At 36.4% G+C, this 27924-nt stretch overlaps 3 protein-coding genes across 7 annotated transcripts; 1 reads left to right on the plus strand and 2 right to left on the minus strand.

Moving 5' to 3' along the window:
• Positions 1-2087: 2087 nt before the first annotated feature.
• LOC140779394 (pentatricopeptide repeat-containing protein At3g29290) lies at positions 2088-6697 on the minus strand. 2 transcript variants are annotated; one of them, XM_073124427.1, is made up of 4 exons: positions 4587-6697; positions 3570-3752; positions 2809-3003; positions 2088-2717 (listed from the first exon to the last, which is right to left on the minus strand). In XM_073124427.1, exons 1-3 carry the CDS (start codon positions 6213-6215, stop codon positions 2830-2832), a joined length of 1986 nt encoding a protein of 661 aa, XP_072980528.1. In that variant the 5' UTR covers positions 6216-6697; the 3' UTR covers positions 2088-2717; positions 2809-2829. The 2 variants fall into 2 exon arrangements, with proteins under 2 accessions (XP_072980528.1, XP_072980529.1); XM_073124428.1 differs by lacking the exon at positions 2809-3003.
• A 589-nt stretch (positions 6698-7286) lies between these two features.
• Positions 7287-23917, minus strand: LOC140779963 (uncharacterized). Of its 3 annotated transcripts, XM_073125322.1 has the most exons (25): positions 23388-23917; positions 22876-23232; positions 19800-19932; positions 18530-18705; positions 18057-18130; positions 17551-17586; positions 17349-17439; positions 16978-17037; positions 15432-15648; positions 13681-13877; positions 13033-13134; positions 12669-12779; positions 11822-11887; positions 11638-11736; positions 11380-11446; positions 11148-11272; positions 10830-10997; positions 10667-10750; positions 9737-10051; positions 9378-9562; positions 9188-9290; positions 8918-9063; positions 8386-8465; positions 8126-8298; positions 7287-7623 (listed from the first exon to the last, which is right to left on the minus strand). In XM_073125322.1, the coding sequence occupies exons 1-25, from the start codon at positions 23724-23726 to the stop codon at positions 7519-7521; spliced, it is 3609 nt and encodes a 1202-aa protein (XP_072981423.1). In that variant the 5' UTR covers positions 23727-23917; the 3' UTR covers positions 7287-7518. The 3 variants fall into 3 exon arrangements, with proteins under 3 accessions (XP_072981423.1, XP_072981422.1, XP_072981421.1); XM_073125321.1 differs by lacking the exon at positions 7287-7623 and having other exon boundaries at positions 7644-8298; positions 10667-10741; XM_073125320.1 differs by lacking the exon at positions 7287-7623 and having other exon boundaries at positions 7645-8298.
• A 1430-nt stretch (positions 23918-25347) lies between these two features.
• LOC140779523 (uncharacterized) lies at positions 25348-27911 on the plus strand. 2 transcript variants are annotated; one of them, XM_073124621.1, is made up of 6 exons: positions 25348-25452; positions 25789-25874; positions 26238-26519; positions 26705-27032; positions 27127-27208; positions 27609-27911. In XM_073124621.1, the coding sequence occupies exons 1-6, from the start codon at positions 25427-25429 to the stop codon at positions 27798-27800; spliced, it is 996 nt and encodes a 331-aa protein (XP_072980722.1). In that variant the 5' UTR covers positions 25348-25426; the 3' UTR covers positions 27801-27911. The 2 variants fall into 2 exon arrangements, with proteins under 2 accessions (XP_072980722.1, XP_072980724.1); XM_073124623.1 differs by having other exon boundaries at positions 26711-27032.
• Positions 27912-27924: the final 13 nt, after the last annotated feature.

The following is a 27924-nucleotide window of genomic DNA, read 5'->3' on the forward strand; positions in this document are numbered from 1 at the left end:
TTCTCTGGATCACAAGAAAATTATATATTGCTTGAACGATCTTGCCTCTCTGCATGTGCACATCAAGTCACGTACCAAGGGAGTTTAGCAAAGTGATTGTGAAAGTACAAGGAATTTAGGTAGCTTGTCGCCATAGAATTATTTGATACTTATTCTATATCTGAAGAAACTTGTGATCCCCTTACCAGGAAATTATATGACCAGGAAATGTTATGAGAGTGTTCAATCACAATATCCTTTCAATAGAAAATGGTGGAGACAAGGTCTATTTTTGACTAATGGATTAGTGCATCAGTCACAATTTACTATACTTTAGCAAGAGCCAGTTAAAAGCTAGTTATGTGTATCCAAAATTGAATCTATTTGATAGGCATTAATGTCAAATAATTGCTATCTTACTACTGTTGTTGCCTTATATATCTACTGTGTGCTATGCATACTTGTAATCTACAATTGGTATGCTATTATTTTCTCAGCTTGCTAATTGTAAAGAATTAAACAATTTGGCCTTTTATGACAGAGAAGAAAAATGGTCCAAGGACGATTAACGATCTTAAGTTGATCAACGCTGGAAAAATATTAGAAAATAATAGAACTCTGGCGGAGTGCAAAAGTCCTATATGTGATTTCTCTGGGATGACAACTATGCATGTCGTTGTCCGCGCCCCTTCTGCAGAGAGAGGAACTGGTAAGCAATATTCGTTATGCTATTATAAATTGTGAGTGGGACATTCTATTATGCTTAACTGAATTCTCTTATCGATTATTTCAGAGAAAAGAGCTGCAAAAGAGCCAAAAGAGATCAAATGTGGTTGTGTCATTTTATAACCAGTTTATGCTAGAAGAAGCAGCAGATGAGCAAATTGGATTAGAACTTGAATTTTTTTTTTCTTTTTTTTCTTTTTGTGCCTCTTGTTAGTTCTGGAGGCTATAAGTGCCTAGTGGCAATTGTTTCTTGGTTATGATAATCTTTGTTGAATCTGGTATTTGCATCGACTAAAGAATTTCTCAAAGTCTCCAGAATTGGGTTCATGGGGATTTCAGAAACAACTAATTTCAATCTTTCTAGTCGAGGCATTTTTGCTGAGGTTGATGTGAGCATTCTGTACATTCAAATGTGTATCAGACCTTACAGTTAGAGAGAATCTTACTTTTGTCTCATTTCCTTCATTTTTTGCTTTTCTGATTGCTCGTCTTTCAAAATATTAAGATGAGAAGCATCCTTTTCTATTCAACCATAATTTAGGCCCCACCAGACTGTTATCCGTTGTGACATCCATTAGATGGAAATGAGAGATAACATCAACACATAGCTTAGCCTTGCAATTGACAGGGAATTACTTGTTTCTTTCTATGGTGTTGGAATAACTATTCCAAGTGGAATATGTTTCTTTCCTTGCACATTGATCTTGATGCAGATGGTTCAGGTGTAAATTTTTACTTTGTCGCACAATATATTCCAGAGGTAAGTTAAAATCCTTCTATTGACACCTGCCCATGAGATAGCAGTCCGAATGTTAAAAGGACTCATTTTGTGTAAACGTTCTCGATCCCAGCAATTAGGAAACCCCATTAAGTTCTCACTTCTTTCTTAGATTTTTTTTTTTTTTTTGCTATTATTTGTTTATTTTGGATAATCACTATTAGTTTGTTGACCCAACTGCAGCCATTAGAGATATTTTCAATATGAACTCCATGGGCTGTAGAGAAGACTCCTGGTAAGGGTTGATGCTGATGGTACACAAACCAAAACCTTTCACACAAAGAGAAATCAGCAATTTCATCACATAGTAAATGAAGATAAAAGAGGGCATAGTAGTCATTTAAGGAAAGCATAGTACTCCCTGATTTGGTTTTTCCTGTTTACTTCATTAAATAAGAAGGTCGTTACCTACACAATGTCGAAAAGAATCATGTTACTGAAGCTCCCTCAATATATTCTTGCAGGTATTGTAATGTATTGTTATAAGCTATCAGTACAACATTTCCCTTATAAATATAGCCAGTTTGACAATCATTTCCTATCTTATCGCCTAAAAGCCAAGCAACAAGTACATCTTAAACTTCACTGTTAGGGATGAAGACAATAAGCTAAAACTCGTAGTACTCATTTCAAAGGTTTAAACGTGCATTTCTTTGAAGCTTATTTGTGTACAAATATTTCTCTAACTCGGTTAGATGTAAAATGTAAGTAAATAGCCTGATTAGCTCAGTTACTATGCAAAGTGTCTTTCACATTCACATATATATATCTGTAAATTCGAATTCAGCTGGAACTCTCAGCATAAGCCTGAAGCCGATCAAACCTGAGTCTGGCAGCATGTGTTAGTCACTGAGGAGCTGAAAGAAGCTTCATCAATCATCGACCAAATATGATGAGGTCTCAAACCAAATTGTTGCTTTCCCTGCTAAAACCAAATAATTGCATCAAGCACTCTCAATAATTCTGGAACCAGTGACAATCCCTTCCAAATGCATGATAATGTGAAGCACATGAAATACTGTTCTCCATTTTACCGACTTCACTGTTAACTGTCAAGTGTTTTGGAAGTACAAAGAACCTGATGAAAATCATCTAGACAAGTGACTGTGCGAGCAATGGATTCCAACAGTAGGCCTCTGGATCACTGCTAATTCTTGATAAGCATATTCTTGTGTCAGGTATTAGTTATGGAAACTAGGGGTATAGTTGGTCACTTGCGTCGGCGCTTCATCTCCTGCATGATACAATATGAGCTTTAGCAAGGTGTAGTCAGTATTATTGAACACAATTTGGACATAATAATGGCTATAACTCAAATCTCTTGCCTTCATTTTCACCCATTTGCTTCAAAAGGTTAAGATGCTAGTACTGTGGAGAATGTTTTCCTGATTGGTGCACATATTATGACCATGTTTCGATAATCCAAAACACATTAGCCAAACTGTCCGTGATTTTTCACATCTTGTTATCCAAATCATCCTCGGGCCATGTGGCCAATGTATCTTTGATTGTTGTGCATCCTATGATCATGCTATGGAAATTCAAAATATGGTTGAAAAAGATAATATTATACACAATCAGCATTTAGTATGCCCACTTATTTTAGGGGATGATGCATTTATTTTATATCAGTTTAATAATTAATAAGAACCTTCTGGTCCAGAACTCCAGATATCCAGGAATAATGAGTAGATGAGATACTGAATCTTCAGATCATCTCCCAGAGAAAATATTGTTACTCTGGATTCTAAAAGGATATAATAAACAATGTAATTCAAGCATGACATTGTCTTTTATGCTTTAGATATTTTCACATTCAGGAACATTAATACATTGTGTGAAGGACTTGATGAAATCAGTAATAATTAAAAAGAGAACAAAACTCTCTAATGAAGCTATGGTTAGGACTTAAATATGTGATTTTAAGGTCTAGATGTCTAACAGACATTTCATGTTTGCAGACTTTTGGCTTTTAAGATGAAAGACTAAGATACAAGGAAGAAAAAAGTGAAGAAATTCAACTTTAATTCATGAAACTTATTGAGGCCTAAACTCTAAACTCTGAAGCTGAGGTTGAAACCTATACCTGTGAGCGTCGCGGGACTCTTTTATTTCCCAAGTGCTGAAGCATCAATGCCCTTGTTTTGCCATCTGGTTTGAGGCCAATGCTCTGCATCCTTGCATATAGCTTCTTAGCTGATGTAGTCTTGCCTCGTAGATATAACCCCTGAATAAGCGCATTGTAGATAGATGAATCTGGAGCAGTACTCTGTAGAATTCCAATAAAATGATCAAGATATTGTGCGACGAAAACTATGTGGCTATGCAATTAACAGTGCTCTAAATTAATTGACGTTAGCACAAAAAGTAAATGCAGACATTTGTCAACATCTGAAACTTCTTTTGAAAGCAATAATTCCATAGACACAAAAACCACATACATAAATACTGTATACAATACCCTCTTTGTCGGTATTCTTGCAGTGTTAGTGTATGTAATTCCCAACTAACAGGAAATGGCTCAAGTGTTTGCTTGCCAAGACCTTGGAGAGTAGGACATGGAAAATGACAAGCAAATGTATCATGGTTTTAAATCATACATATGCCTACATTTTTTTGGAGTTCTAATTTTTTTTTTTTTAAATGTTAGAAATCAGGCTTAAGACCTATCAAGACTTTCTAGGTAAAGCTTGGTGCCATCAAAGCAACTGAGTGAAAAATCATTTCATTCATGTGGACTCTACCCATCTTAAAGTTTAACTATCGAGAGTTAAGTGAACAGAAGAGTTATAAGACCACTAGACCAGGCATTCTAACTTCACAAGACATGCAATGACGCATTCATGTGATACTTTCAAGGTAAAGTACTAAAGATTGAAGATCATGAATATCAAAATTTTTACTAACAACAAGAAAGCAACTAAATGAAGAATTATTTGATTCATGTAGTATCCAGTCTCTATCCATCTTAAAGTATAAATATCAAGACTTACGCACATAAAAGAGTTATAAGACCAGGCATCCTAATCCTTAAGATATTCAATGGTGCATCTTCACAAAGAGCCTAAGAATGGAGTTTATATACAAAAAAGAGAACAAGTACCTCCAATATCTCATCTACTTCATTCCAGAGAGACCCCCAAACACAAGCTCTTATTAAGGATAAGTACGTGAATGTATCTGGGGAACACCTTTGGTGGATCATATGTCGGTAGACTTGTAGAGCAACTTTTGGCTCCCTAGCAACCTCACAAGCGCATATAGCATGATTGTATGACACGGCTGACATTTGTATCCCACTTATTTCCATCTGCCACAAAAGTTGCAAAGCACGCTCCCATAATCCAAGTCTTTGACAAGACATCAGAGCTATGTTATAAGGATGAGGATTCAACTGAGAGCCATCTTGTATCTGAATGCTCTGAAAAAGCTCTAGCACATCAGTGTACCGATTAGACCTGTATAAGGAAGACAACAATGCAGTCCATGTATATACATCAGGTAGGAGACCTGAAGATTTCATGAGATGATATAATCTAAAAGCAAGTTCATCTTCACCAGCCTTCCCTAGGCAGTTGATGACTGAATTGAAAACAAGAATACTGGGCTTTATGCCACTACTCAACATTTTCTTAAGAGTGCTAAGAGCTAACTCCCACTCCCCCTCCTTAGTGCAGGAAGCAATAATAGCTTTCATAATATCTACACTAGGTTCAAGCCCATTCTGAAGCATTTCATGGTAAGCATCAAGCGCTAGTTCATTCTGTCCGCACTGAACAAAGGTGCTGACCAACAAGTCATAAGTAATCAAGGTTCCTCTGGAAGTATTATCTTTGAGTTTTCTCCACAATCTCTCTGTTTCAACCCAATTTTTTGCTCTCCCAGCTATTGATATCATTGTATTGTAAACAATCACGTCAAAAGCTTTCTTTGACTTGCCTTCTTCCTCCAAGTTGCCGAACATTTCTAATGCAGCATTGCATCCTTGTGCAATGGCGACAGCCTTGAGTATCAAGCTGTACGTATGTCCACTTGCCACTTCTTTCTTTCTCATCATTTCAAATATTCTCAATGCATCCGTAAGAGACCCATTACGAACAAGACAGGAGAGAAGAGAATTACAAGCATGTGCATTGGGAAGAAGGTCAGAGGCTTCCATTGAAAAATACAGTTCCAAAGCACTTCTTACTTTATTTGATCTGCTGAGGTTTAATAGTCTTCTCGATAAAATTTCCTCATTCCTTTCCTCCAAGAAATGCAACTTCATCTCGTGCTCTTCGGTCCCGCATTTTGAGTTTGGGGGCAATGGACTACTCCTAGGCTCAATAACAAGCTCTTCTGAGATTGACAAATTCAGCATAGGAGGATGTTTTTCGTCATAGTTATTCACACCATATTGGTTGTTATCATCGTTCCGAATCCTTATACCAACTTCCTCTTTGTAAACAAGGCCAGATTCTATAAGGCAAGAGGTCACCTTACAAGCCCATCTTCTTGACAAGAAAGCATAACCCTTATTGCATCTATTCCAACTACAACAATCTGCCGTCACTGTTGCCAAAATCGAACTATCGACCACGGGAAAACATCGAACTCTCTGTCTACCCAAAGGTAACCGCAGATGATAAAATGGCACACGGGATTCTTGTATACGGCAAATCGAATTGCTCTGAACAGGAGAACAATGATAAACATCACAGTTTGTGCTGCAACCCCTCAGAAGTAAAGCCATGTTTACAAGTCAAGACGAATAACAGCAAATTTATCTCTGTGCTCAAGAAGTACAAGTGCTCTTATCGAGGAACCAAGAAAAATTGCTATATAAAACGGAAGAGGTAATAAATTCCCCTCAAGATACTGGCCAAAACCAACTAGGGGCTTCAAATGTTAGGAAAGATCAAATTTTGACATCACGAGTGAAAAAACCCATATCGCTTTTAGCAGTTGCAATCCGTCAAAAAACCAATCATCAGCCATTAAACGGAAGAACACAGAAAATCTTCCCAAGTTGCAAGCACGCAACAAACTGAGTCGTGCAACTGAAACGAAACAAGAAGACCAAAAATTCGCAGAAGATAGCTCGTAAGGGGAAATCGGATTCCTTTGCTCGAAGCCCAAAAGCAAGCAGAGATTTTTTATCCCAACGACCTCGCCAAGAAGCTTTTTACCTCCACTACTACTGGGAAGTGGGAAGAGATAATACTGAGCTCCGTCGTCTTCGTTAATCGTTATAAGAAAGAGATATCCCTGATAAGCTTAAAACTCGACCCGGCCGATCCAAACCCGACTCGAGCCTGAGTGGAAGAGAGCCCGAGTCGGTATAATGGCCCTTGTCTATTGTACTTATAAGGTAAGGCTCTTTATTTTTGTTTTTATTTTTATTTGGCAGAGCTCTTTATTATAGATCACAATGGCTTTCATGTTTTTTTCCTGAAAGAACAGGGAAGTAAGTTGTTATTACTTTTATTTTTTTATTACATGGATGATGATTAGAATGCATTTTTAACACAATTGAGATGCCTCTAACTGCTACATCCATATCATGTAATTAATTAGAAAGATGGAACCGTGTGTTACATCTGTGACGAACGCTAAGGAAAAAAGGTTATGTTTATGTGACATTAAGAGTCCCCACTGCAATGAATAAGATTAATTCTCAAAGATATCTGCTAATTTTTTTATATTAGAAGAGATTTAATATTGGTATAAGCTATTGTAATGTTTAGATGTATAGTAGTTTAAAAAATAAATATTATATTATACAGTATTTTATATCAATAGATCCAGTGTTCTGCAAGTCTGGTTGAATAATAGACAATGAATTGATTACTTTCTGTATTACAAAAATTGTCAGACAAAACAGTATCTTTACAAGCACAGTGGTGGTATCTGGATAAGACCAACAATGGATCCGATATACATTTGTGTAATACTTTACATAATCATAAAACAGAAAAAATGATACTGGATACATCAATACAATTGGCACAGATGTTACCAATCCAACATTATCTGCTCAGATAATTCTTCTCATATCAGACACCTAGGTCCTCAGGTTTTTCTAATGAATAATCACTACCTGGGACCTTGATGAACAAAATTTCGTCCTCAGAGCCTACGAAATCCTTTTCTTCATTTCCCTGAACATGAATAAAAGAAGACAGTAAGTGGAGCTTATTCAGGTCCACAATTATCATTTACATTCAGATTCTGAACTATACAGTTTTCAAAGTATGAAGCTTATTCTGTAGAACGGCAACAAAAGAAGAGGAGAATCTTTCAACTAATCTACAAAATGATGAATATCATCATACTAATATCAAAAGATGCTGAGAAACGGATCAATTTAAGGCCAAATACAGTTCAGCATAAAATGGGGTTAGTAGAGTATTCTCATCATAGAATGTCTATAATATGTACTGTATAATAAAATGACATCGATACTGAAAGAAAAAAAGAAAAGACTATTATGCACAAGGTTATAGACCATCTTTTTAAGTTTGCAGTAACATCAGAATAGAGTTCATTTCCATAATTTCGCCAAATACAGATCCTAATCAGATAATTAACATACAAGAAGACTGAAGCAACAAGACGGTATATATTCAAGTTCAATCCAGATGTAACTATGTAAGTACTAACTTCAACAGAAACAATAGGTTCGGTACTGTTCCCTTCTTGGAATCCCTTCATGGCAATTTTGAGATGTTCTTTTGCCCTCATCCTCATTACGCGTAGTTCAGTACGCTGAGCATTAGTGATCTCATAATGACAGGCCACACAGAGGGTTCTCATGTTCTCTAGTCTACATTCGCCTGCAACCAAATTGACTCCGATTAGAGTTTTCTATTTACGACTTACAACTGCAAGAGTTGGGCTTTTAGTGTTTAAATATTTCATACCTCCACCTCTGTAGACTGGTACTATATGGTCCGCGTGCCATGCATTTCCCTCATTTGGTTCATGGATGAGTTTATTCAGCCTATGATAATCCATGCAGTAGCAAAAACTTTAACTTATGGCCTCATCATTGGAAAGACACTAACGCAACTATTATAAGAAAGCACTTGAGCAATAATGCTGCTATCTCACAAATATTAGGTCCTTAATTTATAAAGATTGTCTAATAGAAAACCTAAAATAGGACGAGCAATAATTGGCTAATTGCTAATGGTAATGGTCCTAAGAGATCTCCTCATTCATTCTATTTGGTAATTGCTAATGGTAATGGCTCATTGCTAATGGTAATAATGGTAATTGCAAAGATAGCACAATCTATTTGTTAGTAGATAACATACCTAAGACCAACTCTCTTATCCACCAAGAAAATTATAGACAGGAATTATAATTGTTCTATTGATGGAGGACAATTAGCATCTGCTAGAAAGTATGTTCCTCAGTACGAACTAAGAACAACATAGCTAAGTAACTCACAGCCTCTTTTTGCTTGCCAATTTTGGAGCAACCTTCTCAATGTATTCTCTTCGCTTTCGAATAGATAGAACTCTGACAGCTTTGACAAGTCTACAACAATCCAGTTTGCATTGAGCACATATACCACGCTCCAATTGAAAAAGTGCCTGGTAATAAATTTTGCGAGAAGAAGCAGTAAAGCATATTTGATCTTGATTAGATCTCCACAAGTCCAATATATATAACTACAATGTGATACATGATTTCAACAATTAGCAAGTGCCCACTGACCTGACGAAGGGCTCTCTGACTGGTTCTTATTCGAAATTCTTGGTAACAGCTCAGTTTGCAAAATAAATCTTCAAAATATTCAGGTGCCTTTGCAAGGTTGCCACTAGGAAAACAACTTAACAATATTAAAAGAACAGAACAAAAAAGTTAGAAAAGAAACATTAGCATTTAAACCTACAAGTGAACATACCAGCAAGGTCCTTGGCAAAGTTTGCAGAGAGGTTCATCATCAACTGTCCAAGCCTGAGAGTACTTCTTCTCCTTGGCAGTCCCACCATGTAAGATAACATTCTTCCACACAGCGTTTTCTGGTAGAGGACAACTTATATCACTTAAAGGGGTGACACGTCTCTTACTCCCACCTTTCAGCAATCCCTGAATGATAAAGGAATTTCCATTAATATCTGAACCATGTTACTGAAAAAAAAGGAAAACTGAACTAAAGTCTGGTGGTGTATCAAAAGAACAAGGCATCATTAAGTTTAAAGTTTTAACATGCTGACACATGCCAATAACTGTAAACTGAACTAATTTCTAAAAGGAACATACTTCAGAGGAGTGATTCATATTCCCCTTCAGATAGCACAACTCAAGACTCAGAGGAAGTTCTAATGGCTTTCCAAGGAGCTTGTTCCGATCAATAGGCCTTAAACTACTCCACTCTTTAATGAATGACGTGAAGACACAGCATAACTTAGGATTTTCCTTTAGGACTTGCAGTGTTTCTTCCTTCTTCTCCTGACCAGAACTACATGCTAATGAATCTAGTTCTTCCGGACGAAAATTTTCAAAAAGTGGTCTTGGTCTTGAATCCTTTCCTGGAATGCAAATGTACAAATGAATCCGCCCTGTGTGTTGGCTCACCTAAAAAAGGATATAAGTTAGAAGAAAAGAGATTAAAATCAATTAGATCTTTAACCAAAGAAGCTAAAACCAATAGAAGCAAATAAGACTATTAAAACTTTTGACTCGCATAAAATAAATATCAGCTCAATATCTTGCTAGATGTAAACCTACAAGTTTATTACTATGACTAATCTCTTATGAGGATTTTCGTAATTAAGATGTGTTATTAAAAACATGAACTGCTAAATCAAAATTTGCCTTCTCTTAAATCATACCAAGATCTAATAATAGTAATGGGGCACAAACTTGTATATATGCCAGATATCCATTATCTAATGAATGAGCATAAAACAGAATTCATCTTCTCTCGGCCAGTCTAACAAATAGTAACAAGTTCTCTACTTGATGAATTATATTGTGCATTTAATACCCAAAACATAATTTCCAATCTTTAAGATTGCACCTTAATCATGATAGCAACAATCAATTGAAACTTCTACTTTGTAGCGAGGAAAATTTCTCATAGAGAAAAGATAACTACAAAACCATTTTTGGAAGTTACTTATGATGTGAAAATTAGTTCTGGGACCTTATGGACATTAAACATAATATCACTAGAGAAATATATTTTACCTCAAACCGCAGAAATTCTGCTTCAATATGATTGTTCATATCACATTTGCCACCTAAAGAAAATCTCTTGCCAACCTGCGATGTCTATCCTAACTTGGTATTAGTGCAGGATCTTTAAAGCAGTTGCCCTTATCTACAAAAATTCAAGGGAAAAAGTAAGTACCTTATATGCTCTTACGCCTAGCAAGTCAAACTCTGAGTTTCTCTTTACTAGGTCGCAATTAGAAGTACCACAAGATTGATCAGCTTGAGAGATTACAGGATTGTTGCATTTCCAATTACTATATAGTGTAGGACATTCTTGCACATCCAAATCATGACAAATGTCATCCTACCAAAACAATTTTTGAAGTTAAAAGACAAAACTGCAATTTACTAAGCAAACTAGTAACTTCAAATTGTTTGTAAAGAAATAAATAAATCAACACAAATCAATAAATTTGTGTTGGTGAGACGCAACATTAGGAGGAAAATTGTCCACCTCAAGTCGGTGAGGAACCGTACAAATAGAAAAACATGTATCCTCTTCAATGTGCTCAATGGTAGTATTTTCAGATTCTTCCAGTGCTTCTCTGTAGATTCTACAAGCCTGCAACGCCGGCTTAACTGTGGTGGTTCACAAAATTGAAGGCAACATTATTTAGAAAAGTCAATTCAGATGAACCTATAACTAGTCACATCAATTATGTCGCAGTCATTTCACAGGATCGTACCTGTCTCCTCTGAGCATGCTTGATTTGCATTTTTGCTACTGTGTTCTAGATGAACAACTCTCTCAACCTAAAAATCCAGTTGGATTACAGAATGACAAACTTGATATGATTTCAAGAACAAAGATAATAAATTAGCAGAACATACATAATTTCATGTTACATCAAAGAGTTCAACAATGTGAAGGAAGATTCAACAGGTTTCTTCACAGTCGTATAATAGAATCTCAAAAGATGTATTAAGAACAGAAGATAGTTTACCTCTATCTCTCTTATTGAATCTTCCTTGCCATTCATCATAGATGAAACACGGAAAAGACTTTTGTTTAAGTGCTGCCAGTGCGATTCATCTGATGTGTCCTGTCAGATCATAATAAATCCATTTATAGCAAGCCAAGGGCAACAAAAATCACCTGACAGGCAAATCTTTTGAAAAGTTTTATACCTTTGCACAGAAAATGTATATATTGACAGCATTCTTTTGTCCTCTCCTATGAGCTCTATCCTCAGCCTACCAAACGCAAGAAGCATGCATATAAAGCTTTTAGTTTGCATATCAGTAATGCTACCTTATAGCATTAAGCAGCTACAAGATCTTGCAAGTTGCAACAGGTAAGAAACATGCACAAAAACCTTAGCACTTGCAACATAAATCACTTAAAAATAAATAAATAAGATCAAAATACACACACCCTCAAGTGACACTATGCGGTCTCCTGTTAACATGTTAGCTGGCATGCTATCTCATTCTTTATGGCAGAGAAAAAAGTTATTGCATAAATGAAACATTCAACACAAAAAAGCAACAAGCTTAGCCTTATGTTCCAATTTTTCAGGGACCAATAGATAAGGATCACCATTCAGCTATTGTTTAAGCCATTCATCCAGTCAACCTGTAGATTTAAAGGACCAATGCTCCAACCTCTGTACAACCATTCATACATAGCAAATTAAATACTTTACCAATGGGAAAATGTATATGGAATTGAACATAAGAAAATTGACCAAATTACCAATGCTAATAAAATAGAAAAAGCATACTTCTTGGTACTACAATAAAATATCTTCATTATGATTTATTTATTAATGAATGCAATCTGCAGACCTTTAATGAAGTATTGCATTACAGATCTATCAAATCCTTCTGAAAAATTGCAACATCTAGGGGCTTCATTAACATCACAAGTTTTAAGTTTAACAAACATGAAGCTCCAAAAATGATATCAAAATATTTTTGGAGCAACAAAACAGATAAAGATATTCGAAAAAAGTAAAATTAAAGAAAAAAAAACCTGAAGCATTTCTGATGCCGATTTAGGCAGCTCCAAGAAAACAACATTTTGAGCAGATGAAAAGTTTAAACCAACACCCCCAGCAGTTATTCCAATTATCGCAATCTTGACCTGATGCATTTGTGGACCATATTATAATAGTTAAACACTTGATTAAAATCTTTATTCTTGCAAAGAATAACAATCAATAATAATGGAATTAGAAAGAGAAAAAAAATTGAAAAAAGGTGCTATTAAGAAAGGGAAAAAGAGGTTAAATGCTTTCCATTCACACAAACAAACAAAAAAATCTAAAAATTGAAACTAAAGATCTCTCCTCAACCATCTAACATTAATTTAGACTGAATGCAGAAAGAATATTAACCTCCGCAGATAAACGAAAAGCTTCAACAGCTTCTTGCCTGTCTCTGGCAAGTGTGCTACCATCAATTCGAACAAATTTGATCCCATTCTCAGAAATAAATGCCTGAAAAATAAAATATAGCACAATTGTCAAAGCAACACAAAACATCAAAATATTTTTCTTACATGAAATTATGGATCATTCTATAGAAAAAAATTGAAATCCGATATTTCAAGAGTTGCTTTCTAAATTTATATGCATGCTCTTAATCAGCATAACTGTAAAATACTAAGATATTCAAGAGATAAATTGAGCAGCACCTGCTGAAAGCAGTGTACTTTTTCATTTTAGTACAAGTACAATATTAACCGCTTTAACTTGGAAAAATTAGTCAGAATATATCCAACTATAGCCTTAGAAGATGGAGTTTTCACAAAACAAAGGAAAACTGAGAACTATATAGTATAAAAAGGTATAACATCTTTGTCCACAACTTTACGTGGTGGCATGGTGGCTAAGGGCCGACCAGCTGAGGATAAAAGATAATCGTGTAAGATATGGTCTAATAGAAACATTAGTTATGGCCATCAGAGAAATGGTCTAAATAATTTCAGTCATATCTGGCAGAAAAACTAGTTTAGAGAATTACAGCCGTAACTGAAATCTGACCTGTATTCCATCTAGAACCTTCAAATGATGGGCAAAAATTATCATTTTCTGAGTATCCAATCCCATGTCCAAGCTATTATCAGAATCAGAAATTCCAATTGTGGAATGGTTGAAAAACCACTCACGAAATTCAGATAATTTTGCAATGCCAATTTCTTGAGGGGAAAGCAGCTTTGAAGACTTCTTGCAACCTAAATCTGAGAGGAACAGAAGGAACAATAAATTATCAAGAATAAAAAGCAAGTCCTCTATATAGCCAACTAGCCAATAATATTAGAGCTCCTCCATTGCAACTAGTCATTAAAAAAAACCAGTATTGCAAGTACTGTTATTAATTGAGAATTGTCGCCAGTACCAAAATAACTATTATTAAAAAGTTGTTACGGTTCAACTAGATACGGCTTGGACTTTATCAACCGGTCCCAAAAGAAATAATTTTTGCTTTTGAAGAATAAAGATTTATGGCTATCGCGTTCAAACGCCTCCCTGAACTTAAACCAAATGATCCCTTATCTCCTTCCTCCCATGGCATCCGTCATCGGACGTCATCTTCATCCTCCTTCAATCCAACCGTGCTCCCGCGCCTATCAAGGATTGGTCCACCCTCTATTCCTTCGTCTAGCTTAATACTTTATCACATCATCGCTGTCATTGTCACCTCCCAGTACCCTAATCATTACTCCACCTTCCACTAACAATGACCATCCCGGCACTAAAAGACCAACAGTCAATATTTTCCTCATAAGTTCTGATCTACACCTCTGATCGACGTGATTCTAATTGCTTTAGATCTCTTACTTCAAGAGGAACAATCCATCAAAATATCAGATCTTTTGGACAGCTAGATCGCCGTAGTTGTTCTCAAAAGTTCCGACCTAAATTGGAACCGAGCTGATTGATCATATCTCTCATCGAAAGCCCCCTAACAAAGTCAAGCTCATCAATCAAAAGAACAGCCTCACTATGAGAAGGATTTAAATTTACACCATATTTCATTGTTTGTTCTTAATTTTGTAGAATGAAGATTGAGACGTATTTCAGAATTGTCCATTATGCAAACTTGCTCAATTTGATGAACATTTCAAGATTTTAAAATTATGTAGGTTTATCAGTTATATATGTATAAATTTGTTGAAACTTGGAATTACTTTCTGAAGACATAGACTAATCTGATTTTGTGCACTGCCTGATTGTATTGTGAGGTTGTTGTTTGACACATTTTGCATTTGCTAAAAGTAACATGTACCGGTTTTTCCCTTGCATTTGAAGAGTTGAATTCTAACTGAACAAAAGCAGTTGCCAAGCTTTGGCCTCATGCCTTCACATCGGAGATGTATAATCCTCTTACGAGGATTTTAATTTTTTTAGGACTTTGCCTGAAACAATGGACATCTCAGGCTCTCAGCGGAGCATAGTTTGACTATGATCATTAGCATATCTGGATGGTAATACCATTTTAATTCAGCATTTAAGTTCCCTGGGAATATCCATCTAATTTGGAGATAGAATACAACTGTGATCCATCAGCATCTTCACCAAGGTTATTTTAGTACTCACTCATAGTTATGCAGCTCCCTATTGCATGTAGACATCCCTTAAGACATTATACAACAGTAACTTCTAAAGAGACAAATATGATTACCAAGTGAGAGAGTGCAAACATAAAGCCACTGCAACAAACAGACATACAAGCATATATGCCAGAAGATTCAAGACAGTTTTAATGCTTGATACAATTAAAGAACAGTTACCATTTGTAAAAGTTTTCTCCATTTTCTCACTTCCGCTGATATTGGTACAACAGCCATCCAGAAGTTCCTCTGCATGTTCCATTTCTATAATCGTTCCTCCAGTTAGACTACATAATTTAGTTGCTAGAACTATATCTGCTACCTTCAACTTCACTCGAATAATCTGCCGACGCTTGGGAGGTAATTGTGCCAACACATGATCCTTTAAACGTCTTATCTGTTGCATGAAAACTAGTTCAGAAGTCAATCAAGTTATGCAACCTTAGATAAACAAGAAAATGGTTACATAAAACCAATATAATTTATCTGTAGTATCCGTCAAAATAGTACAGAATGCCCACTCCCATGTATGACGTAACAATGTGAACTTCTTATAAGTCTTCCAAAAATAAAAATTCCAATGCCAGATCACAATATTTCAGCAAGCTCTAGATCACTTTTAAATTAAATGCCTCCAACAAGTATCTTCATTTTATATCAAGCAAATGGCAGATGATTAGTGAGAAATGGAATTAATTTGCTAATATAATTATAAAATGAATTAATTAGCATACAATTCTAAAAGTAAGCAACTAACATAATTAACAGAATAGGTACTACTGCAAAAGAAAGGAGGAATTCGTAAAATGAAAATCTTTGATACAATTTCAGGCTTTTAGCACCATTAAGAGTGTGTTGATACTTTGATTAAAGGAAGTAGAAAAAGAAAGTGTGCAACTTGCTTAATATTCATCACTTTGTGGTGTTTAGATGAAGAAAGTTTAGTGTGAATGATTTTCTCCATTTTCCTAAACCCACCTAATTTTCCTAATTTTGGCTCATTCCACTTCCTCTATTAAAAAGAGAGAGTGACACTTTCCACCTTTTTATACATTGCATGTCATCATTAATATCATAATTACTCGTTCCACCAAACACTCCCAATTTTTATTAAACACTAATAAGTGATGATTATTTATTAAAAGTGATTTTATTGGAAACTTTCATCACTTTCTTCTCTCTACTTCTTATCAATCAAACATGCCCTAGAAGTTTGCGCAAGTGACTATGGATTTGCAAATATACGGGATTACACAGATGTTCCTAACTTCCTTCAACACAACATTGCTCATCAAAGTTTGATAGGTTTGCTGTTTTTCTTAGACGAATGACGCTGAATATCTTTCAGATGGATTGTGATGGATGATTCAACTGGGGAAAGAAAGAATATGCAAAAACCTGTATAAAAGGCATAATGATCTTAGACTATCCCAGAGAGGTTCTTTTCAATAGACATGTATGTGAAGATGCTGACTGCCGCCAACATTGAAAATATACTTCCAACACAAGATCATGTTGGACAACGGCTTTTACAATCAATCATGAGGGCCACAAATTTTGGGACACATAAACCAATAATAATCAAGAAGTGACATAAAGGAAAAACAAAAACAAAACACATTTGTCAGATTCCTAAAACATTGAGACAAATTCGACATATGAGAGTATATACAATAGATATATGCACGTAAAGCCGAATAAGAAGTAGGGAAAAGAACAAACAAACCATAAGGGTTTGCCTAAGCAGCACATTTAATTCTGGCAACCGAGTACCCTTGGAGAAGTCCTGCATGAGTGCATAGGATTAAACATGAGATTTAATTCACAACAAAATTTAAACTAGAAAAGTGAAAATGGAAGGACTAGCCTTTAATATGCCGCACAATTTATTTACTAGCTAGCCTTTAATGTTTTGATATGCCTAGATATTTTTGGTATCAAATTGTAGGGTGGGGCTGGGGAGGGTTTACAAGTACAAATTAAATATCAATTCAATCAAATCAAGCAACCAAATAGAGTACTTAAGTACAGGAAAAAGAATACTGCAACATGAGGATGAAAAGGTTGTCACAGTCAATGCACTGATTTAATACCAACCTGATAAGTTTTCCCATGAGAGCCTTGAGCAGACCTCATTAAGCAATAATTCTTAGCAAATTCATACTTATCATTACCCAGTAACCGAGGCCTGAAGTGGGAAATCATTGTAAAAAGAATTACTATATCAGAGACAGACTCAAGTTTTCTGCAATTCCAGAAAATTGGAAAACAGAAAAGGGAAATAATAAATAGTACTCACCATAACAGGTTTATCTGGTGATAAATGTCATAGGGCCTATCATCACCTAAGACAAACCAAAATATAGCTTACATCCATAAACATTATGGAACATAACTAGTCAAGACCATAAGACAAAAGAGATATATGACAAGCTATATTAAAGGCTAAGCTAGAAGTTGACTTCAAATATAATTTACTCTTATCTCACCTTTCTGAGATTGTCATATTAAATGTAAAGACACCTAGCTTGATAACATGAAATAGGATTTCAAACTTTAACGTGATCCTCATTATTAGCAATTACGACTCGAAAAAGGCAATAGATCAGCGAATCCTATTTTGAGGAATAAACTTTCTGCACCTTACTTGTGTAAACTACTCATTGTGTAATCTATCCAATAGTAAATAATTGAAGGTCTAAGTCCTCCATAATAAAGCACAAATTTACATCACAAAACGAAAACACAAAAATAATTTCATATAAGTGACAAGGATTTTAGCATTGAGATTCACTCCAATAGAACCTTGACAAAGAAGGTGTTCCAGAGAGTAGAATAATGCGTTTAACCATTGTGGCCAGTTGAAGTATTACTCTTGTCTGTCACAAACAAAAAAGGAAAAATTAGATGGAAATATGATAAAATTCAGAAAAGGGCTTTATTATCATCAGACTTGAATAAGAAATTTTTGTTGAATGAGAGGATCCACAAGGTTAAACATTTATATATTAGAAACTTCTAAAGGAGGACATTTTATAACAAATGTCTAAACATAATCTAAAATTATCATCGATTAAGTCAGAATCTGGTAGCAAAATCTAATTCATTAAAAAGGAATGGACAGAAAGAATGAATTGATCTGCATCTATGAAACAGGTAGAAAATAGCCAAACATAATATGACCTGATGGATAAAATGGTAATAGAGAGTATCATTCAGTAAAAGATGTCATGCTTAGAAGGAAATAAATATTAACTACCATCGATGTGAAGAAGTACCTCTTCTTTCTCAGACTTTTTCCTTGTGCAGCGTATATTGTGTGATTCATCAATAATCACAAGTGCCCATTCCCTTTCTAACATACTCTTACTAAGGCGACTCAACATCTTATATGAAACAACTACTACTTTTGGACATGCTTCCAAATGATCGAGACTATTTTGATGGCCAAATACTGAAAAGACAAAACAATATGGTGATAAGTATCCTCAGCAAAAAAAACTGATAATATCTTATGCTATGCAAAATAGAGTTGAATGGAGAATAAGTATTCATGTAGACCAATATCAACCACAATCTTTTTAGAAAATCTAAGTTCCCATTGTACTTATCATTTTTCCTTTTTCTCTCTAGATGAACTTCAAATAGTTCATAAACATTACAATGTGTGTATATTCATGGGAAACTAAAAGTAATAGTGTCATACTATAACAGTTTCTGCAAAATAAAGGATACTCTCTATTGCAAAATTTCAAAACTTTCAGCCCATGTTCGGTTCAAGTTCAGGAAGGTCCCTGAACTCGGTCAAGTCCAACAATGACTGTGCCACAAGCACAGATTGTGCCGACCATTGGCTAGCAAATATCGCGACACGTGCCATAAGAAAGGGAGAAAAAAATGTAAAGGACCTTCATGCTTCACGGCTCGCCATCGCCCGAGCTCGCACCCCCATCAGGTGCCCTAGCCCGAGGAAGGAAGAAGAAAGATCGAGAGAGAGAGAGAGAGAGAGAGGGTCAGTCGATTAAAAATTTAAGTTGCAAATCCGGATCAACTCGGTTATCAGCAACTTGGCGAGCGGCGAAGTGCGATCGGCGACGACAAACTCAACGACGAAATAGATGACAACCGGCAAAGCTCCTATGAGGGGTGCCATGTGCCAATACACCGCCGGCACAACAAGTGCCGATCAGCACGCCCCATGGCGGTCAGCACGGCCATCCATAGTAAAGACCCTAACCACATTCAATAACAAAATAATGAAATATCATTTTATTCTTAACCAAGTTCACTCCCCAATAAAGAGCGAGAAAATAAATAAAAATTCCAATTTGAATTCAAATAAATTTTAATCTATTATTTTCATGTCTCGTCAATGTTCTCTCCCTTCTCTCTCTCCCCCCTTCTCTTCTCTCTTCCAAAAAATGCATGTCGTTTTATTGTAAAGGAGCTCATCTTTTATTATGGCTGATAAAAAAAATTCCGAAAAAAGTATTCATACACACCGGTGGAAAAATTAATTCAAGAAAAGCAAGGACTCTTAGAAAGTACCAAGATGGATATCCTTCGGTAGAAAGGTAGGAAGCCAATGTTCTAACTCCTCCGCCCAGGAATACCGCAAGACAGCTGGACAAACAATTAAAATAGGACCTTCATCCTTGAAACAATATGATATTGCAATTGCCTGCAATATAATGATGAAAGTTTTCAAATTTACTGGAAACAAACAGTAATATCACTCTATAGCATATAGAAAAAGTAAAAAATACAAAGATAAGCAGTAACAAGATTTCTCTATTCAGTTGAGGGTGAGAGGATGGGAGAGAGATCGAAAGATGAAGAGGGTAGGGAAAGTGATAATAACTTGTTGGCAAACCTAATCTTTTCTAAAAATCAATATTGTCCTGCTACTGGTTAAACTATTTTTTCAGGTGGTTGTTAAATATATTGCCCTCATCCAACTCTTAGATGATCATATGATTCCTGAGGCACCAATTTCAAGATGCCGAGAGTGTTAACAGTAAACATTGAATCAAGCGTAAACTGTGCAATCACCACTCTTATGAGTCCATACTCCATATAATAATTAGTCTCTTAAAACTCAAAGATATCCCTAGTTATATCGTTCCCAAAGTATCCATATTGGATGTCTCCACGTTCTTAACACATTTAATCATCTTCCAGTAGTAGTTAGCATAGACCAAGTGACACCAAATACTCCAAGTCTAATAGCTGTTTAAAATTAAGAGAAGTGTTCAAGAAGCACATTTCACCATTTTATGTATACAAGTTAAAAAAAAAATACATACAATCAATTTGAAAAGCGATGTTGTAAAAGGTTTTCAACAAGAACATGGCAGCCATAGAGTTTTTCAAAATGCTAAGAGAATGTGGATGACCTTATCCTGCAGCAACCTTTAAATTAAAATTTACAAAATGAAGCACCAAATTATGTATAATCACTAATAAGTTAAAATGAAGAACACACTATCTTCATCCAGAAGATGACCCGTACAGGAAGCAATAGAAGCTTCCAATGAAAAAATGAAATAAACATCAACACAAGATGTTAATAGTTTATATTCGAACAGGGTGTACAAAAAACAATCTCATCCAAAGAAATAAAATAAGAAAAACTAACCTATAAAAGAAAGAACCACCAAACCATTTAGCTTTCAAAACATAGAGCAACAACAGGGCTTGCCTCAGGATGGCACCAATCATGAGCTTGGCAAAATACAAGGTGGCCAAAGCACATAGCATAACAAGAATGGTCTAAAACCGCCATTATTGCAGACATTTGAGCCACCAATACCAATTACTTAACATTTAAAAGTATGCCAAGAACCATTTCAATCTCATAATCTTTGAATTACATATGTTAGTATCAAATGGAGACTAAGGGCAACCGTATAGGTCTAGATGCTTCTCTTCTTCTTTGGAAACAAACAACCAAATGGACATCATGAAAGTAACACAGTTAGACTTGATCATCAAATGAATACTCTTTGGAGATTAAGGGCAACTGTATAGGTCTAGATGCTTCTCTTCTTCTTTGGAAACAAACAAATAAATGGGCATCATGAAAGTAACTCATTTAGACTTGATCATCAAATGAATACTCTTTGGAGATAAGATCATGGAAGTACAAGAAGAAGATATCATATGATTGTATCTGATGCAGATTAGATATAGAACTAGTAAAGGACAAGTTATGTGAGAATAGAATTGTTAACTAGTAAGATGGTTAGGACATGTCTGACAGAGCTACATAGCGCACCACTGGCACAAAGTAGAAAGTGTTCTGATGGGGAGAAGATCTAACAAACATAGACATAGTACAAAAGGCACGATAGATCTAGATTACGTATAGATCCTTGCACTTAATCGAGATGAATGGAGGAAAAAAAATACATAACTACATATATCTAACTACAAAAAGATGATAACAAAATCTTGGTTATTACTGTTGTTATTCTTGTAATTATGGAAGTATCTGGGAAAATGCATAACCAAAGATACTATAAGTTTATAACTCATTTGAAGGTTGTAAGTTTAAAAAAAAGGCATCCTAGAGCTTAAAAGTTAAAACTCCCTCCTACCCAATATCTAGGCAAGAAAAAGGTGTGCACTCATACCCTCATTCCTAAAAAGGTTCTTTTGAAGACATGAACTCATAACTTCATGTATGTAAGAGTAAAAGTGATCATCGAGCGGATTGGGCTAGGGTCGACCTGGTTTTTTTCAAACCGACCGTGCTTAAGCCTTTATTTGCAGTCTGGCCCACCAAACACTTGGGTCAGGCCAGGTTCAAGTCGGTCTAGAATATTATAGCCCGTTATCGCCCACTAATCCATAAGATATTAAGCTTTGGCCGAGTGTAATGGGTCGGATTATAAAAATATATGTTATTGTAACAGGTCCAGCGTAACAAGTCTTCTACGAAAATATTTTAGTTAGTTTTCATTAGAATATACTTATATAATAGTATACTAGTATCCAATGAACCAAACCTTCGATGTGGGACTAAAAACCCTACGAATAAGTAGGCGTAATGGGTCAAAAAAACAAAAGCCTAGCCAATGCCACCCGGTACCAATTCGGGCTCGACTGGGCTTAGCCCGATTAAAATCGACTGGATTCGGGTGGGCCGGGCCTGATGATCACATCTATGCAAGCGCAATAATACACACCAAGTGTCACCTACTAAAGTTGATGGCTATAAGTAAGGGGGCAAAGGGATAGAAAATATCGCCAGGGCCATATTTGAATGGGACAGGAGACGCAGTCCAGACGGGCTGCCACTGCAAACCCACATTCATGGGTATATTGAAAAGCTGCGGTACATACCGTTCACATAACGAGACAGACTGATGAGGCCTCTGATTATTGAATTTCTCTAGTACTCTCAAAGTTTTCTCTATACATTATCTGAATTGATGCACGAATTCCCCTCAACAAGATTTGAAATACCATAAAAAAAGTGATAGGCATAGCCATACAAATGACATTATCCATAACAGATTTTAACACTATGCAATAACCATACTCAGGCACACTCAAATTAACATAGGTTGACAACATAACCAGCTCCTAGAATGCTTCAGTAAAGCAGTGATAGGTTCACCTGAAGAGTCTTTCCAAGACCCATTTCATCAGCAATAAGGCAACGGCCACCCCTTCGAAGGCCAAACTTTACCCCTTCAAGCTGAAAGGGGAGGAGTGCATCTCGTAATGACTTCGGTAACCTCCCAAAAAGCTCATCAACTTGCTCGTCAGAATAATGACCCTCCATCAAAGGCACCCAATTATCGCCCACACATTGTGAAAACTTCTCAACAACCACGCGTGTTGTATATGGTATATCTTGTAGTTCAACTCCAGTTAACTTCTTTAAGCATTTTATGACCAATTCATAGTCCACGAGCTTATAGATGGAATATTTTCGGCCAGTCTGGCTCTCCGACATCCAAAAAGGTACAACCTAATTATAGATGAACAGATAAAGGTCAGAGATTTAACTGGAAAGTTTCAACTCAAAATAAAGAAACAACCTAGTACCATGGCTCAAAAGAAGTCGGGATAGGATAAATCTACCAAGGAAATTATACATTTCAATAAATTAGGCCAAGATCGAACCGATAAGAGGGCAGCTTCTATGATCCGAAAGCACTCGTTCTCTCCAGGAAACAAAGAATCCTCCGACGGCTCCGGAGAGATTGAGAATTCGTCAGGTGAGCATATCTCAAGAACGATACGGAATCGAAGGGGCGAAAGGGGCAGCGGCGGCATTTCCTGATTCTTGGCCGGAACTGGCTGCGGAGCACCGGATACCGGCGGTGTAATGACCGGAATCTTCTGGCACTTGAAAAGCCTCCAAGGATTATCATTTGACGCCTCCGCCGCGCGCTTCCGCTTCTCGAGGGCCGCAAGGCGGTTAGCCTCCGCCCTCCGCCGCTGCTCCTCGGTGATCTCCATCGAGGGGGTGCAAAATAAGAAGGATCTAAGAGGGAAATCGCATTGCGGAAAAGGGAATAAATAGAGGAAGTACAGCTAGGATTTGATGATGAGGGAGAGTTTTAGGGTTTCTCTAGAAGGGGGAGTCGGATCGTTTCGAAACGAGAGAGAGATAGAGAAGGCGGGACGAGGTCACGATACAGCTACACAAGAACAGGCGAAACGCAGAGGAGGGAAACGGGAGCCGCTCCACTTAAAGTTAAAGGGCTCCTTACACGAATCGTAAAGCTCATCTCAACGGCCCTGACCATATTTCGAATCTAGTCGTGGTCTTTTTAAGTCTGGATTTTTTTTGGTTAAATAGGTGTGGTCTTAAAACAACTATATATAGAGAGAGAGGAATAGGTGACTGCATTGTATTATGCATGAACAATCAAGTACTGAAAACATTTCTTCAGTTGGAAACAGAAGAACTTCTCACTCTCTTAAAACAAGAGACTGACTGACTGACTGACTGACTCTATGTTTGCTTGACCAAAATGTTGGACTTAGTTGAGACAGAGAGCACAAACAACCACTGCTGTCAGAGACGACAACTTGGCGAAAATATTCAGCAACTAAAGAAAAATGTAACTTAATTTATGAACAATGACATCTGCCTCAATAATATTGCCTTGCCAAATGGAAACCTTAATCACTCTCCATAGTCACCATATGGAAAGCATTTTGCTCTTTTATGCCATATCTTTTGATGTAAGCCGAAAACATAAGTGCAAAAAATCTTCAGAAAGCTGAGTATCAGTATCAGAAGACTCTCACTTTGCTACTTCATCCTCTTATCATCTTATCATGTCAGTGAATAAGAATTAAGAAACACATCATTAGTAAACAATTAAACTTCTCAATGGTCACATACAATACCTAATATTTGATCACAGCAAGATGCATTTTCTTCCTAGGGGAAAGAAGGTGAATACTTGAGATCTCTCTAGATCAAGAGAGAACTCAGCATGAGTAGTAGCTTAATCTGATGGAGTTTATTGGATGCATGACATATATGTTTTAACACCTCTAAGATCTAATTATTGTAGGTGGATATCAGAATATTAATATACAAATGAATCATAACTAGAAACTTTGGAAGTCAAAAAAAAAAAAAAAAGAGTGCTCTTTTGCCTTATTATTCTAATATAAACATTAGCGAAGACCTGTCGGATTCCACCACCTGTCCAGTCCAGCAGCTAAGACTGTATCATTTTACAATAAGAGATGCAAATTGTTCTATTCTTGGAGATTACCACTCATGTAGGGTATTGTTTGTACAAAAAGGAGAGCTGATAGCAAGCATATTCATATTCCCTCCAAGCTTTTCAACACATCATTTGCAAACGTAAATATGAAATAATTCAGCTATCTTTAGCCAGAGGCAAAAGCAAGGATAAGGGAATAAGCTGAAACCTAGGCAGAATGCAAAACGAGAAATGCTTTTCTTCACCTCACCACCTTTGCAGATACAAATGAAGTCTTGCATGGCAAAGCAATCTACCTCACCTTGCTTGTCTCCCACAACTCCTCCTTGCTCATCATATCCAATTCCAGCCAAATAAACTATCATAAGACTTACTTTCTTCCCAAGCTTGGTCTCAGATAAAGTCACCTTGAGTCTCTTCTTCTGCACCATTCTTCACAGTTCCACACATAAATTTCTGCACATCAGAAGGATGGACAATTTATACAAACAACTGAGGTACTCCAATTCGTGTAGTTTGGTTGATTTGCTTTGAAAGGTCTCTGCTACTTTATCTATCTTCAAATATCAAAGCACACTGTTCTTGGCTTTAAATTTTCCAGTTCTTGTGTCTGTTCATGTCCATGGGAATCTAATAGATGAAATAATCATTTTATCAAGGTGCAAAACTTGCATTTCTTTTGTTCACGTTGCAGAAGAAAAAAGGCAACTAGCATGCACAGGAATCAAGTTTTTTTTTTTTCCATAGTACCAAAGTTTTGAGAACAAGTACCTGCAGTTCTTTCAAGTTTCAACTCATAAATAAGCTGATTCAGGCTGCAATCTTGTTTACAGGGTGCGCTTCGCAAATGTGGGAGAGGAGGACAAAGAGGATTACAACAAAAGGACATCATCAAAGAAGACTGTGTCCTTTAAAGAAGGTAACTGTACATATACGTGCGTCACTTTCAGTAGTAATCATAAATATATATATATATATAGAGAGAGAGAGAGAGTATATTTTTGTCATTTGGAAAAGAAAAAAGACAATAGGATTGAGAGAAATCTATACTTTTCCTATGAAACTTGGCATTTTGGAGACATTTTTCTAGCTTTTCATTTAATAAAGGTACACACTCCTGTACATATCCATGTATGTGTGTATCCTCTTGTCCTAATCTATCAAGATACCTATGCATACTGCCCATGAGGCATAAAATTAAGCCTACAAAATTGCAATGCAAAATTTAAATCCTTTCTCTTATGACACTGGTCTTTAAGAACCGCAAAATTTCTTTCTGCAGAAAATAAAAAGGGGTGGAATACAAGGCAATTCTCAGGCCAACTGAGCGACAGCGAAGTTGGTGACGGCGTACGAGAAAGCGCAATTGCAGCAGCTGCATATGCTATCACCTTACAGGAAGAAGAGAGATTGATGAAGCAAAAGAAAGCTCTCGAAGAGACAGAAGGCCCTCTGACTGACATCAGAAGCACAAGGGGAGAAAGCATGAACAAGCCAATAGATCAGACGAAATTTGGCCGAATGTTCAGTAGTAAAGGGCCCAGAGAAGACAAGAAATCACCAGGTAAATCTAACAGTTTCTTTTGTTGCTTCTCATCCAAGGTTTCTTCTCCTGAGTTATTACATTAGAAACAGTTGCATGCTCCTTTTGAATGTTGTATCAATACCGCCAAGATATGAGGTAAAAGACAAGAAACCATGAGGTTTAGGATCACAGTAATTTATTTCAGAACTAATAAAAATGCATAGTTTCAGGCGAAGGATCGATGAAGAAGTCGTCAACGTTCGATGGCAAAAGATATGCGGGAGCTGAAAGTAAGTCGACAGAGAAAGCTACAGATAGTTCTTTTATCAGTAGGAAGTCGCCAACTTTCTCTAGCAAGAGTAGAAATGACAGAGGAAGCAAGAAATTTGAACTTGAACAAGAAAAGACAAGCCAACAAGCAAAAGCTTCACCCAAACTTACATCTGCACCTTCTGCCAACGGAATTGGAAGCACTAAACCAACTGACTATAACATTGTGGAAACAGGAGCAGATGCTTGGGAGAAGGACAAGATGGCGAAGATAGAACGGAGGTGAATATATAGCTTTTTTTCATGATCCACGCCGTATAGTATGTTCAGTTTTCCTCCGAATTTGATTTCTTTTCTTTTCTTCTCTTTTCTCCAGGTATAACAAGATGAACAGCACTATTCGGGATTGGGAGGGTGAGAAGAAGGTGAAGGCCAAGCGCAGACTGGAAAGAAAAGAGGTTTATCTGAGTTTGCAATCCAGAGTTATCATTTTATAATTTCTTACTTCTCTATAGAGCTATAAATAGAGAATTTTGTGGCCCAGAAGTTTGCTCAAGCTTCATGTCACAAGAAACTAGACCAGTTATAGATCATAGAGCCAAGCAAAGTAAGGATGCATTAATTCAGAACCCCTCTGATGCGCACTAAAAAGCTATCCCTGTCCTAGAGTGCCCAAACAAGATCTTTCCTATAAAAAAATCTCATTGCATTTCCCAGCATATTGGACACAGTTCATGCATTTCATGCGCATATCTAGAAAAACTGACAACACAATCCCTTCCAACTATAACGTGAGTATAGAAGATAAGTAGATTAGAAATTTAATTCAGTATCTAAGAAACACTGTTGAAACTGCAGAGGGAATTGGAAAGAAGACGAACACGAGCAATGCAAGAATATCGTAATGAGATGACAAGAGTTGATAAAGTTGTTGAAGGTGCAAAAGCTTCGGCAGAAGACAGAAAAAGATATGACCAGTCGAGGATTATAGATAAGGCAAACAAGATGAGATCACAAGGTAAAGCACCCAAATCATGTTCCTGCTTCTGAAAAGAACACAAAGATAGCTGCCAAATTTGACTGCTGTAACATTTGGATCAAAATCACTTACAAATACTATCACTCTGATGTGACAACAAGAAACAAGTTGTGTTTGATGAACAGATATCTGAGC

Source organism: Typha angustifolia, chromosome 15 (genome assembly GCF_048772165.1).
Source record: "Typha angustifolia cultivar Huaian chromosome 15, ASM4877216v1, whole genome shotgun sequence".
NCBI lineage: Eukaryota > Viridiplantae > Streptophyta > Magnoliopsida > Poales > Typhaceae > Typha > Typha angustifolia.